Here is a 16131-nt window from a genome sequence, read left to right as displayed (position 1 = left end):
TGTTAAATGATTATGCCAAAGTTACCAATTATTCACGAATAACCAATATATTTGATACAATTGCCACCAATTTATACAGTATACCGGAGAAAAGAAACTTGTAAAACAGAAATATTGCACGGATTCGTAAACGGGTGCGAAACGATGTAATTTACATCCATATTTTTCACTCGACTCCATAAAGTTCCGTCATGTTCGACTTTCGTGAATATACGAAGACGACGCGTACACGATCGTTCAGTTTTTATTTATAATTTAGGATTTAGAATATCGTACAACGTCATATCGTATCATCGATAGTTTTTCGTTTCGCAGCGAATTCTATCGCCATTTGTCTTCTAGTTTTGGTTAAGTTTCTGTGTCCGACGCAATCCAGGTTTTCCGTGAAACACTTATTTCTACAGCACTGACGGCACAATTTATGAACGCATTTCAGACCCTTCAAAGAATAAACAGAAAAGTGGAATTAAAAGATTTTAACACATGAAAGTTTTAAAGAAAAAGGGAAGAATAAACTCGTACCACTGGATTCGGACAATCACGACACAATTCGGATCCTCTTTTCACAACAACAGTCGGTCTGTTGGGACGTCGCGCTATCCGTCTGAGCTTCTTTAAACGTTTCCGCGATATCTCGTTTCCTTCGTCGTCCTTGAATTTCCTTTTAACCGTTTCTTCCCGTTGCTGACCGTACAAAAAACAGAAGAACGGTTAGATGATAGTGGAATTATTTTTTTATCAGACAGGGACACTAACCGCTTCAAGTTTCTCCGTTTCCAACCTCTGTACACGCTCTTCCGGGGGATGACGCACGTAAGGTTGACATAGCCACGGAGGTAGTTTCAAGTTATATTCTAGAACGTAGAATAACGTGAACATGTTGGCGTTCAAAAAATGATATAGTAACGGAATGTTGATATAGAAAGATGGTAGAAGGGAAGCATGCAGCTGATGGAGGGAGAGAAGGAATTCTATTCTTCGAATTAATTGTAAAATGACAGTGAAGATGAGTGATGGAAACATGATAGTACTATTAGACCGACCGGGTGTCTCTTCTTGCCACGTTAGTCGTCCTTCGTGGTAGGGCAGATACCGGTTCCTCAGGGCATACACGACGCTTTTAAAGGATTCCATGGTAGAGTTCCTGGCCAAATTTTCTCTTTCTTCTTTATTTTCTGCTAAACAAAGTCTACTCTCTAGTTAAAAGAACGCTGAACGCATAAATCGATTTATATTGTAATTAATGATACGACTTTTACCCGAACATCAACACGGAAATAAAAATCTTTTAACAATAAAATTCATTACGAAAACTGGTACGTACGTGTGTTGGAACAATTTGAAGAGGTGCCCACGAACGTAAGAGGGTGGGGCTGGATAACGTTCCACCAAATCTAAGTATTCCAACGCTGGTTCCCAACTAGGTGGATAACGAGCTTCGAATATGAATGGATTGTAAAGATTGCCTTCCGCCGACATCACACCGTGAACGCCGGTTTCCTCCAAGCACTTCTCCACGTCTTGCAGACACTGTATATTGCCGTTAGCAAATACTGGAATCGTAACGGCCTGCCTAAACGTTCGAAAGACAAAGTAAACGAGAAGCGATGCGAGGAAAGAAGCTGGGAAGGAACGAAGAAAGGGGTGGAAAGAAAGATTCGAGCAATACCTGACGGCTTTGATGTGCTCCCAAGATGCCATACCGGTCTGTGGACCTTTCTGCTCTCTCGTACGTCCGTGGACGGTAAGCAATCGTGCTCCGGCACTCTCGAGCATTCGAGCGTATTCTACCGTCTTGTCAATTTCTGCGAATACTCGTAGCTTGCAAGTTACAGGTATGTGGAGGCCCTTGCTCAAGGTACTTACTGAAACAACGAAGGCACAGTTAGTGACACGTGACATTGGTTGATGATGTGTCAATATAGTAGGACGACTAGCAGAAAGGCTTCTCTTCATCAATGTGAAGGATCCTTATTAATTCTGTTATCGAAGAGTTAACAGATACTTGTATTTTTTTGACAGCTTCAAGTTTTGAAACTTCCTCTAAAATGTTGGTAACATTTTTTCTAAATAACTCATTTATAATTTTAACACTACAATTAACTGTAATGTGTTGGAGTCTCAAACTAATCACTTGTACAAGTTTGCAGCAGTTGCATTTATATACTCCCTCATCATTAGACTGGGGAATCCTAATGAACTTGATATAGTCTCAAAGAGTTAGTCTCATGCAGTTTCATTTGGAGATTCATCTGTGAGTAAAACTTTGTCGTCCCAACGCAACACATGATTACCGATTCGTCGAAGCAGATCCCAGTCGTCTTGAAGGAAAGCGCCGTAGCGTCCTCGTTTCGCTATCGCTTGAGGACATCCGATATTTATATCGACCGCGTCGCAGTAGGGCTCCGCCAAAAGCGCCGCCTCCAGTATCGTGTTCGGATCGTTCCCGCAAAACTGTGAAACCAAAACGAATCAGTGAAAAAAGTCATACGTAAACAACAAAAAAAAAGATAAGTCTAATGTTTGTTTACCTGAACGATCAACGGCCGGTCTTCGGCCGTGCTGGCCAGAGCTTCCCGTCGGTATTTCGGATCTCTGCAGAAAACCGAAGAGTGAAGCATCGGGGTGTAACAAAGATGGGCGCCGTGACGACGACTCAACAGCCTCCAGGCTAATTCGCTCGCGTCGACCATAGGCGCGACGATGTATCTCGGAGAACCCAACTCCTCCCAAACGTTGCCCGCTTCCACTCCGGAGTTGGCCGGTTGGTCGGACGGTTTCGCTGCAACCGAGGACATCTACGGAAACGGTATTGATTACTACAAAACGCATAATTTACCTCCTTGTGGAGAACCGTTTTCTTTATTTTTTGAAGTAATCTGAAGGCACTTCCTGTTAGTCCAAATCGAGTTATTCGAAAATTCGATAATTTTAGGTAACGAAGGCGCGATCCCGATGTTTTGCGAAAGCAGCATGGCGAACGTGGGACAAACGAGGCAAATGCGGTAAAAAAAGAAAACGAGAATAATTCGGGAAAGATGGATCTCAAATTCCCGGCGAAGACGGAACGAACCGGTCGATTCGCGAAGAAGAGGAAGAACGCGTGGAGCGAGCAGAAGCGGGAGAGAGAGGGGAGGAGCAGGAGGATCGGGGGGTAACTGATTTCGAGAATTCCGATTCTAAGATGGGAGACAGTCTGACGGATTGCGTAACGCGCGAATTGAGTTTCAACTTCGGTCTCTTTCGGAAGGAGAAGGTTCGACGAGGTCGCACGTAAGACGATCCGATGGTTCTCCTCGTTGCCGAGACGATTGTTTTTTGCTCGAGCTGACTGGAGATCGACTGATCGTTCGAGTAACGCAACGGGGGCAATCTAGTCGGTGGACGAGGCATTGATATCGCTTCCACGGAATCGTTCCGAGGAACATTGCTCTCGAGATTCATCTTGATCTCCGTTCGACGTTGACTCTCGAGTCTAGTCCCGCTGCTCTCTTTCGTGGCGCAGACACTGGAGGACGAGGAACGTCGTCGTCGTCGTCGGCGGCGATCCCTTTTTAAATACGAGCGAAGAAATTTTCCTATTCGTTCAACAGTTTCGCAGGAGGTGTTGGATACTCGTAAGGAGTCGAGCGAGTCAACTCTTTCGTCGGTAGACCGTTTCTTCGGTTCGCTCCTCTTGTTACCGATCGAGCGACAATGCACGGCTATCGAATTGGCTGCAGCGAAACAGCAGGAGACCGGCGAAGGGGACGAGGAGCCTGCACCGGTGCCTACGGAGTCACTAAACGGTGCTGCTCCTTCTTGGGAACCGTCGTTCGTTCGGGAGTCTATCCGCTGCGTCGACAGGCACAGTCGAAAGTTTCTCTTCTGGTCCCGTCGAGCGATTGTTCCATCACGATTCGATTCACCCTCGACGTCGATCTGTCTGTTTGTAGCGTTCGAGTCTTCGGCTCGAAACGGGGAAACGAACGAGCGGCGGCCGGATACGAGTCGACGAATGTCGCGTCGAATGGTCTTCGAATCGGTAACGTCGAGATCAGCTCGGTTGGTAACGCCGAGACCAGTCCGATCGGTAAGCTCAGCGGATCGTAAAGCGGTCGAGCGAGCTGCGACCACCGCGTCGACGGTTTGAGTGGCGATCGCTGTTGCGATCACGGTGGCGGTTGCTGTGGCTGTTGCTGTAGCGGTGGCGGTGGCCGTAGCTGTTGCTGTAGCTGTGGCTGTGACAGTTGCTGTAGCTGTGACGGTCGCAGTGGCGGCAGCTGCGGCTGCGGCTGCGGCCGCGGCAACCGCTACGGCGGCTGCGGTCACCGTGTTTCTTCGTCGTTTATTGCGTACGTACTCGTAGGTTGTTAGGCCGAGACAAGCGATGTAACCGTGGAACAGGCACAGGTGGATCAGAAGTATCGCTGCGATCGCGGATAGAATTCCGATCGCGGAGACCAGCACTACCGAGACTGCATCAGAGAGAGGCAGGATTGCAGGCACGGCGTTTCCGGTGGCGTTCGAACCTTCCAACATGACGATGCGGTCGGGGAAGAATGAGAGCAACAATTCCGTCGCGGCGACACCGGCGACGAACAGACTGGCCAGAATCGCGGAGATTAAACAGACGAGGAAAGCTGTATAGTTTCTAGCTCCGATGCAGTTGTTCAGCCACTTGCAGTGATGGTCGAATCGGACGATGCACTTGTTACAGATAGAGCAATGCTTCGTACGGTTGTTGTCGGTGGTGATGTTGCACAGATGACACCTACCGTTCTCGATCACACGCGAATGTTTTCCTCGGTCGAATTCTGGTACGATCTTGTTCGTTGGCTGAGCTCTGACTCGAGGGTCCGCAGGATCTAACAGAAGCACGGTCAAGTGAGAGAAAAAGTGCGTCGAGAAGATTGCCGTGATCACGATCGAAAAGATCGATCGTAAGCTCGGACCGAGAACCGGCGTTATTACCGCGAACGTGTTTACCACGATTAACAGACTCACGATCCAGCCTACCACTTGCTGAGGGTGTAACGGCAGTTGAAGTCCGTGCACGCGTCTGAATTTTCTGCGTTCCGGTGTCACGAACGCGTTTTGAGACGAACACCATTTTGATAAAACGCCCTTCGTGCTTTCGCTTCTTCGCATAACGCGACCTCTCCGTTTCGCGGCTACCCGCTACCAATGTCTTCCTCGGTTACGTTCCTCCGCCGCTGTTCCTTGTAATTTTCCCTTCATTTCTTTTTATCTCCGTGTCTATCTTCGACTAGCCCCTTCGTCCTTCGAATCATTTCATCCTCACGATTCATTTTTTACTTTATGCTTTTCACGATCGTTTCGCACGACTGGTAACAGTCATACCACCCCGAATCACTCGTCGTCGTCCACGTCGAAATGCTCGTTGCGACGCGACGTCGCGCGACGCTCCTCGACAATTCTCGGTAAAATTCGGTCGAGTTTTCCTTTCCGACCATGTACGCCTCGCGGACTGCGACTCGATTCACCCAATCGATACTCGCTTGGCAACCCCGTTGAGTAAACGACCCGAACATTTTCTCTCGGATTTTCCGCGAGCATCGTAACCTACGTTCTCGGTTCTGAATCTCGACCCTCTGCGTCGACAACCGACCTTTTCTAACGCGCCAGCGCCTTTAACCACCCCTTTACGTATTCGCCCACGCACAAACCCTTCTGCGATAATGAATATTGATATTGTATCGAATTTTCAAAAATTCCGAACTTTTCGCATTCTACAAACTGTCAGATATTTCTCCGACTGAAAATCGAATGTTGACGTTAAATATCGATATATCGTCTGCAACCGTTCTTGACACGAACTGTGCAACTAATCGACGGTGATTCTAGTATCGATTTATCTTTGTTATTATCTTTCCCTGTCATTAACCTCTTATTATATAAATTTGTAACACGTTTCTCGCCTTATTTATGACTAAACTAGAAGTAACCTAAGTACTTTATCTACAATTAAGAATAATCGTAATAATGTAATATCGTAATATATTTTTAATTCATTTCATATGCATCTACCATTCAGCTGATTATAAGATTTTTCAAAACTACTGTCTAATAACGGTAAATATACCGTTAATCCTTTAACAAAAAGATATGTATCTTTACGCTATGTAGTTTATACATTTTAATGGTAACTGTAATCATTATTATACTACTTTTCAAATAAAACGTGTAACGAACCTTATGTTTCAATCTTCGCTTATAGGTTAGTCGTCAGATTGTACGGAAATTCAACGTATCGCGTCACCCAAATGGTTTCCACGACACTTTTTTATCGCGTACTTAGTGAAAAATGAATTTGTTGCCTGACAATATCTAAAAATAAATACTATTTATCGCAAATTACACCACTTTATATAGACTTAGCATTTCCAACCACCATCGAAGGTGGCCGAAGTTGTACTCGCTTCCAAAGAAACTATCGAAAGCGTCAATGTATCGATAAAGTCAAACTATATTTCGATTCACGAAAGAATATACTTCTCGGATGAACGAGTTTTCGTTCGTTCTGCGCATGCTGCTATTGATTGGTCCCGCCAAATTTCTTTACTTTTAATGATCATGCGCAGTGCGAAAACATTTTAAATTCAAAATTCTTTCAGCAAGTTCTTCGTTACCAAATATAAGATTTTTTTCTGAATCTCTTTCTCTACAATTTATCTCAACCTCTAAATTGTTCTAATTGAGTACATTGTCTCTCTTATCTCATGCACTGTCTTCATTCTATACAAATCACCGTTACTTTTTCCTATTTATACTTTTTTGTTCATCGTTTATAGACCGTATCGTGCAACCTTCGCGCCATCGCGATACGCGGTGAAGCGCGGAATGTAAAGAAGTTGGAGGGAGTATTCTGAATTTAGTTCAGATGCGCGAAACAAGTATATTCTTCCGTGGAATGATACGTAATACGTTTCGATAATTCAACGCGACCGAAGCGTAGTTGACCCGGTTGACCCGTGATTTTGTCGTACCTGTCAGATAAAAAGTGTTTCGGTTCTCCGTGATGATCTTTCGTGTCATCGAATGATTGTATTTGCATTTCTCTCGCGCTATGTAAATTCGCAAAAATGACTGGCTTAATTGCTTTCTGTGCAATTTGTTTTGTTCTCTATTGTAGTTTTACTTGGTGAGGTTAAGAATTTACGTGTTCAGTTGTAAGTTCTGTCATTCATAAACTAATGCTGAACAAAATTTATTTATTAGGGTGATCCCGAGATTTTTAGCATGGTTGGTCAAGAGACGTTACAAAATTTATTTACGAGTTGGACATATTTCGTTACCGTATTTTATACTTCGGGACGTAAACGTTTCTAAAAATGGGTTCACTCTGGTATGTACTATATTATATAGTTTCTTACAATTAGCAAATATGTCGTTGTTTTTTATCAAACTATATTCAAATTAATTTCAGCAAGTCGAGGAAATCAGTATACGCAGCAGTCTCTTTAGCAGCGATGTTGCAAAGTTATTGGCAGTGATCATGAAAGATGTACGAGTCAACAAGGATGTTCCAGTGGAATCGATGCATGTAGCAAAGAAACAGACCAAGTTAATGGATTTTCGAAACAAGAAAATTCCACCTATAATTATAACTTTTGTACAAGTATGTCTTTCACAAAACACAGGATACTTAATATAGTTTATCATATATTAATTAAGATCATTTTTAAATTTTCTAGTTTATGGCTGTGCACGTAGAAAATTTAAGCCTTTTAATTTTGGGTAATGGTTGGTTGGCAAATGGAAGTGCAGAAACCCTTACTTTGGATGGTAGCACTGTCCATGGAGCTCGTACCCTTCTTGCATCTGCTGCTGTTATAGGTGGTGCTATGAAATTGTTGAGACATGCATCAGATGCGTGTCTTTCACAAATATCTTTTGCTGGAACAGCAGAAGCCACCTTGAAAGCACAAGAAGAGCTTTCTGTGGAGGTAAGAATAGATCACTTGTGTCATATTCGCATGTATTGTACAAGCGTTTAAATATGCAAATTGCAAGAGCTGTGGAATAATGCGATACTATGCGGTAATCCAGCGAGTATCGTAGCTCAATGCTTTGATCAGTAGCTATTTGTGTTTAGCACACATAACGGATGTTCCTGAACAACTGTCCTTTGAAATGGGATTAAATTGGAATCAAGCAGGATCTAATTTATAGAAATTGTACATCGGAATAACGCAGACAGAGGGTTCTGGAGGAGCAGGTCTCGTTACCTTCTTCAAAGACAGAAGTTCGTTAACCACTGCATCTTCGTATTCGGATGCGCACGTTGATTCATCGAACGATTTACTGGCTCGATTGGCACCGATCGTACCTAAGGTAAATTTAGCAAGCATTTCTTTTGATTAAGAAATGCAAACTCAAAATTTCTTTTTCAGGATTTTCTGTTGAAAATCGGTAATTCTTCCGTAATCACGGGTGGAGAAGATGGTGTGGTAGTTGGTTTAGAAGGCGTCATGAAGGGCCTTCAGGTCAGCACAAAATTTCAACCGTGTGGTCCACAATTAAATCTTACTTTGAACTTGGATGGTCTATCAGTTCGTAGTAAATTTCCTGTTTTAACGTTACGGTCGTTAGTAATAAATGCGAAGGTATCAGACACTGTATTTATGCATTATCATTATCATGTATTCTATTTATTATATGCAATCAACTAATTTACATGCGTTTCTACAGGTAGAACAAGATATTTTACAAATTGCTACGCAAGTTAATAGTCTTTCTGTGATTTACGACCATAAAGACTGGGAGACTGTATTATGCACTACTGATAATGAAGTTCCAAGATCTATGGGCAGCATGACATTCAAAAATAAATTGCCATGGTCGGATATAAGAGTGAACACTGAGCTGTACGATTCGTCCTTATGCGTCAAGTTATTAGACGTTCACGAAGCTTCATGTGGAGTAGCTCATATGAAATTTTCTATAAACACGCTTACAGGCATGTCACTTATATTATCTGAACCACGATGAGAATAGATATTTATTGATTGTTTAACTATTTTAGAAACCATCGATGGTTGGAATACAGAGTTAGTAGTGGAATCGTTGTATTGTACCTTAAATGGAAGTAACACCGTTAGTTTGGAAACGTCTCATCAATGGGGAACACCTTTATCGGTTGGAGTATTATTAGCTACGACGCGTACCAATGCCATAGGGATTGCCGTTGATACCCTCGTAACTGAATGGAGCCTAGAACTTGCCAGATTTCTTGAAGAGGCTTACAAGTAACCGCCCTTTCGAACATAATCTTATCAACTGGAGAAAACTTGTCGATATTCATATTTGTTTCAAAATTTTTCTCAGATGTTGTCAAAAGTATAGCAGAAGAACTGAAACGACGAAGAGGACCAAAGATTCGGACAGCGTTGCTCAATTAAATTTGAAGATTACGAACTGTAATTTATTCTTTATTGCAGAAAATAATTGTACGTATATAATTTGTATCGATTGCTTATCCTAAGCAGAATAACTGCAATATTCTTCTCGTTCATAGTATCTGTTATGGTGCGTTTGGATACTGCAAACGTAGAACACAGTGCGAAGCGGTTAGTGGCTGTAACAGAGGGTGTAAGCGCAATAACGTTGAACAAAAATGAACCGATCATTTGCCAACACGCACAAGCGTTAGCACATCCTTTCCTAGCTATAAGAAAATGCAAAGGTGCTGTCACTTCTGAGACTATAAATATTAGTTTGGATGGTACTAGTTTGGCGTGGAGTCCAAATTTGCATCTGCGACTGTTGCAACTTTGGTTAGAGTCTGCAGACTTCAGATCCATCATAGGTCAGGATGCATCGACGATCAATATTCAAGGTACAGTTAATGGTACACAGTTTCATCTTAACATGTTCATTCTTTATACTGTTTCTGGATTACAATTGATACGTATTTAAATTTCATCAATAGACAAAGCAATGGAAAAGCAGAAGCGAACAATAGATATCCTGGCCACAAACGGAATCAGTCTATCCATAGATATCTCCCCGAAACACTTTTTGGAACTTTCGTCAGATCAGTTGCGTTGGTCGCAAGGAGAGTGGAAGCTGAATTACGTGCGCGTTACCTTGGACATGGCCGACATAATCATGATCGAAGGTTTTGAATTGATTCAAGTGTTCGATAACATGGAAGTGCGGTTAGAAAGACAGAGCAATGAAGGGTTCGTTTTGGACTGGAATCGGACTTGGATGCTCAACATCGAATCGGTGAAAGCTTGTTTCCCGTACGAACATCAGTTTACGGACGCGATTCAAAATGAACTGTTCAGTATAAGGAAGTGGTTGAAGGAAATCCATTCGGACTCGAGCGGAAGAAAAGAAAAACCCTTACCCTGCGATTTGATTATAAAGGTACATATGTGTGTGACGTGTTCAATCACTTGAGGATGTTAATTTAAACGCGTTCATACAAAATTACAGATCAAAGTGTGGGTATTTGAGGTGAGCGACGACCCGTTCGAAGTACGCTTGAGGGATAATTACGAACTATTGGAGGACGAGTACAAGGAAAGTTTGAAACGGCAAGCGATGCTCGATGCGAAAGTACAGGAACTTTGTCGAACACACTTGTTACTTCCCCAGGGGAAAGTCGAAGAACTGTACGCCAGTTTGAACAAGAAAAACGCCGAGATTTACGTACAAAGATGGAAGCAAATGCAACGCGCCGGTCCCGCTAGAACACGACTGTTCGCCTGGTCTATGTTGGACATCGAAATATTGGCCTTGGCTGATCCATCGATCGACGGAACAGAGAACGCGACGAAGGCTCTTCGAGAAATGGACGCAGAGACTCCTTGGCCCGAGGATGGTTTGGAGTTCAGCGCGCTCTGGGTCAGAGGAATTAGCCTGAAGTGCGCCGAATGGAAGCTGCAGTTACGAGACTTCCCGCAACCCTTGCTGCTGGTTGAAAGTTTAAGCGTATGGGGAAGACTGGCCGGCGCCGAAGCTCTGGCACCACCGAGAGCCAGGCGGACGGTCAGAATCGAAATCGGTGCACCTTGGGAGGACATTGTGGTAGAAAGAGGCATGACCTCGCTGAAGTACTATCACGATCTGAATTGGGACATCGACAAATTCCGATACGCGTTTGGTCCCTGTTGGGAGCCGGTAGTAGCGCAATGTAATCTCAGCTTCGAGAAGATACTACACCCTTCAAGAGACCCGAGTCCTCCATTACCGTTCTGGGATAAGATGCGATTGGCTCTGCACGGAAGACTAACACTTTGCGTGAAGCAGCTGACAGTCTTATTACACGGTTCCTTGGATCCGTATAACACCACGGAAGAGATGGAGCTCACATGGACCGGGCTGGAACTCGATTGGACTCAAGGAAGAATCATCGTGAAAGGAGACTTAGACGTTTATGTTCGCACGGCCAGCAAATACGACGACTGCAGGTTACTGCATTTACCGAACGTTCGTTTAAGCATTAAATTAGCGTGGGTTTGTTTAGGAGACCCGAGAGATCATCATGCTGCTATACCTTGTGCCCCGGATCGATTGCCCGAGTACTCCAGTAATCAGGAACACGATTCATTCAGAGCGTTTCGTTCGCAGAATCTAAACGTCAGCCTTTCACTCGAAACAAAACCAACCGGGTCTCCGGCTTTAGCGAGTGCCCCAACGGCGTTACTTTACGGCAGTACCCTAAGGTGGTTTGAAAATCTGAAATTCATCTTATCGGGAGCGACCAGACCGACCAGGAAGGGACCGCTGTTCAAAAACATCCGGCCTAGGAGAAAGCAGCTCAGCAGACATTACAGAAAAGTACGGCTAACTCTGGCGTTTCATCGGTTCCACGTTAGTTACTGGATGTCGTTCGCGATGCAGCGAGGTTTCGAGGTAACCGGCGGTAGAGTGGCATGCAGTAGCGAACATAATTTATTCTTGCATCCGATCGGCGACGGTTTGATACACCGACCGCGAGCGGAATGGTCAGTGGTGTACATGAACTGCGAGCTAAGCGACGCGGAGATCTGGTTGAAAAGCGCGTTGCAAGAAGACAAGGAAAGCACTTCATTGCGGCAACCTGTTGAAAAATGTTACTGTTTGAGTGTAGCCAGGGTCAGTTACGGAAGAGAGGCCATGGTGGTTGGAGTGAGTGGAGACACCCCCACACACAGGCTGGCCGTGCACGACCTCAAAGGAGCCTGGACAAAAACGAACAGAGACGTGGCGTTCGCGTTGTTTGATTCCTTCATAAAGACTCAACAGCTAAAGAAGAATCTCTCCACCGCTGCTCTGAAAGGCTTCCACAGGGAAAGCTCCTCGTCGCACAAGAATCACCGAACTAGAGCCGTTGAAGTACAAAACGCGACGACGCAGATCAATTCGACGTCCGCGACGAAACCGCAGCAAGGAGAGGCTGTTGGGATGCTGCAGAGATTAATAGCGGAAGCTGCGAACAAACCTGTAGCGTTCAGCGATGACCTCTCGGTACAAACGAGGGGTCAGCAACTGCGTGGTTTAGCAGCTTGTCATCAGGACGACGTGTTGCATAAAAATTGGCTAAGTACGATTTCCTACTATTATCATATCAAAATTAGTATCACATGATTAATCTGAGTTCTTTCCACAGTCGCTTTGGTGAACAGTCAGGTGTTACTGAAAGGTATCGAGACGAGAGGATACGTCATCTTATCGGCAGCTAAAGCCGAGATCTTACAAAGGGTCCATCAACCTGTATGGAAAGAAAGAACCTTAGTGTCGAAGACAACGTGGGTCGGGTCGCTGGAGTGCATGCAATATTATGCGACCGTCAGCGCCAACATCGACGAGAATATCGACGACAATATAATGTGGTTGACTTTGGATAATATACAAGTAAGTTGTTAATACTCGCAAGCTAGATTTTAAGTAAGGTATAAGCAAACAAAAGGTAAAGAGTAACCTGACGAAAAGATCCCTGTTGGTCACTGTTAAACTTAATAGGAGAAGGACTCGACGGTGATAGCTGGCTTGCCGGATGTACCGGCGCTGGTAGGTTCCGGTCAGAGCGTCGGGGGAGTAGTGAGCCAAACCGTTGGAGGTGGCGGTGGTCCTCAGCATCAGCTGCAACGAATCGTTTCGAGATGTAAATGCGAGTTCTTCTACGTCGGCTATGGCCAAGCTTTAGATGTTGGATCGATTGATCAAGTTCCTCCGCCTCCGAGAGAAGAAGTCAGTCCGTGGGAGAGGAAGGAACTATCGGCGGCTGACGCATTTACCTTGATGCATCACGATTTGGACGTGTGTACTAACTCGTTGCAGTATGCTATGATCCTGGACATCGTGAATAACTTGCTGCTGTATGTAGAACCGAGACGAAAAGAAGCGTCGGAAAGGTTACAGAGAATGAGATTTCAGTTGCAATTGCATTCGGTCGAGGATCAAAAACGACCTATTCAACAACTACAGAATACCGTGCGCGGCTTAGTAGCGAAATTAAGGAGACTGGAACGTGAAACCTACTTGGTGCAAAAGGCTCTCGCTGAAGAATCTGGTCCTGAATTGCTCGCCGAAATGGAGCGACTCGAAGCGAGAGTTTTCGAATGCAAAGAACAACTTGCCGCAAAGGCGGAAGAACTCGACGTGATGTTAAGCTGTTACAAAGAAACGACTGCTCCAACAACGGCCTCTACCACGTTGAAAGATAAACCGGCTGCGGTCGCCAGAGTCGCTGAAATCTGCTTCAAACACGCGCAGTGGCGATTGACGGATGCAGACGGTCAGCTGGGTATTGCTGATCTTATTTTGACTAACTTCTTGTACACTAAAACCAGCAAGACCGACGACTCCGTCGAACATCTCCTCGAGTTAGGATACGTTAGGATGACTAATTTATTACCGAATCAAGCCTATACAGAAGTACTGACGCCTACAGAGTTACAAAGTAATATGCCTGTTGATAGGCAAAGAGCTCTCCGAGTTTTTTGTAGGGAGAAGGCACCGGTTGCTGGGATATCAGTGAAAGAACATTTTGAAATTAACGTAGTTCCTTTAACGATAGGTAACCGTTCAATCCTTATATAAATCTTATATGACCCTTGATACTATTTTTAATTTTTCATGTTTCTTTCCTTTTAGGACTAACAAAAAAATTTTTCAATACGATGCTTAAGTTCTGTTTTCCTGAGAGGGATCCTGAAGGAATAGAGGAACCACCAGCACCACAACGGGATTCTTCTTTCTACGTACCCATCGAAAGGAGAGACGACGTAGAAAAGATGAAAGAAAGGGCAGATAAAAATAAGTTGTTCATATACATTAAAATACCGGAAGTACCCGTTCGCGTATCTTACAAGGTACTATATCTACGAGAAGAATTATTTCAAAGAAGCAGACTAATGTACTCTAAACCTTTCCGCCTTCTTTTGTACAGGGAAATAAAGAAAAAAATTTGGAAGATGTCCGTGACTTTGCTCTGGTAATACCTACATTGGAGTATCATAACGTCACTTGGACATGGCTGGATCTTCTCTTAGCAATGAAAAGTGATTCTAGGCGAGTGATATTGAGTCAAGCTATTAAACAGAAATTACAGATCAAGCCTAGAGGTCCGCAGGAAGAATCAGCTCCGCAAGAGGAAGATAAAGCTCGACTTCTGTTAGGTGCAAGACATTTACCGGGTGACGCGAGAAAAAAAGGTGTCTTTAAGTTTAAGTAGTCTGTATTCTACATTGTTTGTCTACTTTAATCAGTTTTTAATTTACACAAAAAATCAGTATTCCAATAAAATATTTAATACAAAAGATTGGTGCGCATTATCAAGCATTTCATTCGAGCAAACTGGTATTCCTATTATTCTGTATTTGGTTCATGTTATTTAGTTAACCGCAACGTATACGTACGACGACTTGCGATTCAAGTTTTCTTACTTAAATAATAATTGTCTATTTGTAACGTCTCGTAATATTTGTACACGATTACTTCCACTTATGTTACTTACGCTTTGGGTTAAACATGTAAACGTTCGTAATTCGAGTACATTTTTCGTTATACCTACGATCGCGATAATTTCTCGACGTTCTAACAGCGACCGGAATATTTCGTTCGCCAGTTTTACTGTTACAAAAATAAATGATACGTTCGAATAATGTTCGATAAGTACCGACTCGTATTTCCCGTTAAATATTTACAGATTATAAATCATACGAGGCGTAATTAAAAACTAATCAACGGAGCCTCCGCAGCTTTTCTCGTATGCCTCCATTCGTTTAAATCCGCCAAAATTCTTCTGCCGTACATAGTGTGCAGTTCGCGGAACGTTATCCTCGTCCTTGGGATATTTTCTGTTCTGCCAGGCGCAGATCTAACGCTTTGCGAACGATGATGCATTTCTGATCTGTTAAAAGGGTTATGTCGCTGCCTAGGGGGTGCTTTAGGCGATTGAGAAGGCACCGTTACCATCGTTGTTTCTTCCTCTGCCGCGTCTAACTGTCTTTGTAATTCCGCTACCATTAACTTCATATAATCGTAACTAGCGCATGCCAAAGCTTTCATCCACTGCTCCATAGATTCCTGAAATTATATCATCGTATTGACTCTACGTAAATTATTACCGATGTTATATAAAATTTTACTAAATAATTTTACCTGAGATTCTGCTGCGAGCGCATAGTTCCTGTTGTTTGGACCGTGAAATACAATTTGAAAGCCAAATTGTTCTTCATCCTCGGCTAGTTCAATGGTACAACCTTCAAGAACTATCATACCTATTGGCTCCTTGTCACCTCGTCGATCGAAATAAAATAATATGTTTCCTTTAAGAACGAACCATCTTCTTTGATAGCCTCGATTTAATTCCCCGCGTTTATTTAACCAACCTTCACGATCTACTGGTGTTGCCGAAGTCGCGAAAGCTACCATGTTTTTCTCGTTTATTTTCATTGCATTTGAAATTGTACTATTAACTGGCCAGCTGCTAAACGATTTTCAGCAGACACACCGTTGAAAATGTATTTCACTGGTTCTATTAAATATCTTCTTTTTATAATGTATTCTGATAATACTTGTTAAGAAAGATACTTGTCCTTTCCAAATTTGATTTTGGTTTTGAAGCGAATTCTAACCTTATTCATATGTCAACTTCATCGAATAACTTTAGTCACTGAGATTTCAAGGATA

General features: G+C 43.5%; 4 protein-coding genes across 5 annotated transcripts; 1 reads left to right on the top strand and 3 right to left on the bottom strand.

Moving 5' to 3' along the window:
- Positions 1 to 28: 28 nt before the first annotated feature.
- Positions 29 to 6432, bottom strand: Dus1 (Dihydrouridine synthase 1). 2 transcript variants are annotated; one of them, XM_003703036.3, is made up of 9 exons: positions 6196 to 6432; positions 2532 to 2798; positions 2295 to 2454; positions 1670 to 1865; positions 1325 to 1573; positions 1044 to 1189; positions 757 to 854; positions 523 to 684; positions 29 to 439 (listed from the first exon to the last, which is right to left on the bottom strand). In XM_003703036.3, exons 2-9 carry the CDS (start codon positions 2796 to 2798, stop codon positions 281 to 283), a joined length of 1437 nt encoding a protein of 478 aa, XP_003703084.1. In that variant the 5' UTR covers positions 6196 to 6432; the 3' UTR covers positions 29 to 280. The 2 variants fall into 2 exon arrangements, with proteins under 2 accessions (XP_003703084.1, XP_076385533.1); XM_076529418.1 differs by lacking the exon at positions 6196 to 6432 and adding an exon at positions 2840 to 2976.
- LOC105662445 (uncharacterized) lies at positions 2800 to 6150 on the bottom strand. Its single transcript, XM_076529409.1, has 2 exons — positions 4999 to 6150; positions 2800 to 4847 (listed from the first exon to the last, which is right to left on the bottom strand). The coding sequence occupies exons 1-2, from the start codon at positions 5090 to 5092 to the stop codon at positions 3046 to 3048; spliced, it is 1896 nt and encodes a 631-aa protein (XP_076385524.1). The 5' UTR covers positions 5093 to 6150; the 3' UTR covers positions 2800 to 3045.
- Positions 6433 to 6902: 470 nt separating the features above from the next.
- On the top strand, positions 6903 to 14758 carry hob (bridge-like lipid transfer protein family member hobbit). The gene is made up of 16 exons (XM_012284843.2): positions 6903 to 7144; positions 7222 to 7348; positions 7430 to 7621; positions 7698 to 7949; positions 8176 to 8337; positions 8397 to 8609; positions 8695 to 8962; positions 9029 to 9251; positions 9331 to 9452; positions 9521 to 9841; positions 9935 to 10377; positions 10447 to 12538; positions 12605 to 12849; positions 12958 to 14014; positions 14092 to 14309; positions 14387 to 14758. Exons 1-16 carry the CDS (start codon positions 7086 to 7088, stop codon positions 14669 to 14671), a joined length of 6279 nt encoding a protein of 2092 aa, XP_012140233.2. The 5' UTR covers positions 6903 to 7085; the 3' UTR covers positions 14672 to 14758.
- Positions 14657 to 15894, bottom strand: LOC100876725 (Inositol phosphatase interacting protein). The gene is made up of 2 exons (XM_003703035.3): positions 15601 to 15894; positions 14657 to 15525 (listed from the first exon to the last, which is right to left on the bottom strand). The coding sequence occupies exons 1-2, from the start codon at positions 15892 to 15894 to the stop codon at positions 15169 to 15171; spliced, it is 651 nt and encodes a 216-aa protein (XP_003703083.1). The 3' UTR covers positions 14657 to 15168.
- Between the last annotated feature and the right edge of the window lie 237 nt (positions 15895 to 16131).

Source organism: Megachile rotundata, chromosome 3 (genome assembly GCF_050947335.1).
Source record: "Megachile rotundata isolate GNS110a chromosome 3, iyMegRotu1, whole genome shotgun sequence".
Classification (NCBI taxonomy): Eukaryota; Metazoa; Arthropoda; class Insecta; order Hymenoptera; family Megachilidae; genus Megachile; species Megachile rotundata.
Note: the sequence above shows the minus strand (reverse complement) of the source record. Positions and strands in the feature narration are given on the sequence as shown.

What these genes read in the sequence shown, in the direction of transcription:
- Dus1 (XM_003703036.3), bottom strand. Translation starts at nt 2,798, where the DNA reads ATGTCCTCGGTTGCAGCGAAACCGTCCGACCAACCGGCCAACTCCGGA. An exon ending in TTCAAATTGTTCCAACACAC is followed by an intron (nt 1,190 to 1,324) that starts GTACGTACCAGT and finishes ACTAGAGAGTAG; the next exon opens with ACTTTGTTTAGCAGAAAATA. An exon ending in AAACGGAGAAACTTGAAGCG is followed by an intron (nt 685 to 756) that starts GTTAGTGTCCCT and finishes TTGTACGGTCAG; the next exon opens with CAACGGGAAGAAACGGTTAA.
- LOC105662445 (XM_076529409.1), bottom strand. Translation starts at nt 5,092, where the DNA reads ATGGTGTTCGTCTCAAAACGCGTTCGTGACACCGGAACGCAGAAAATT. An exon ending in CGTTACACCCTCAGCAAGTG is followed by an intron (nt 4,848 to 4,998) that starts GTAGGCTGGATC and finishes TGCTTCTGTTAG; the next exon opens with ATCCTGCGGACCCTCGAGTC.
- hob (XM_012284843.2), top strand. Translation starts at nt 7,086, where the DNA reads ATGACTGGCTTAATTGCTTTCTGTGCAATTTGTTTTGTTCTCTATTGT. An exon ending in CTAAAAATGGGTTCACTCTG is followed by an intron (nt 7,349 to 7,429) that starts GTATGTACTATA and finishes AATTAATTTCAG; the next exon opens with CAAGTCGAGGAAATCAGTAT. An exon ending in CGTTAGTAATAAATGCGAAG is followed by an intron (nt 8,610 to 8,694) that starts GTATCAGACACT and finishes GCGTTTCTACAG; the next exon opens with GTAGAACAAGATATTTTACA.
- LOC100876725 (XM_003703035.3), bottom strand. Translation starts at nt 15,894, where the DNA reads ATGAAAATAAACGAGAAAAACATGGTAGCTTTCGCGACTTCGGCAACA. An exon ending in CGCTCGCAGCAGAATCTCAG is followed by an intron (nt 15,526 to 15,600) that starts GTAAAATTATTT and finishes ATATAATTTCAG; the next exon opens with GAATCTATGGAGCAGTGGAT.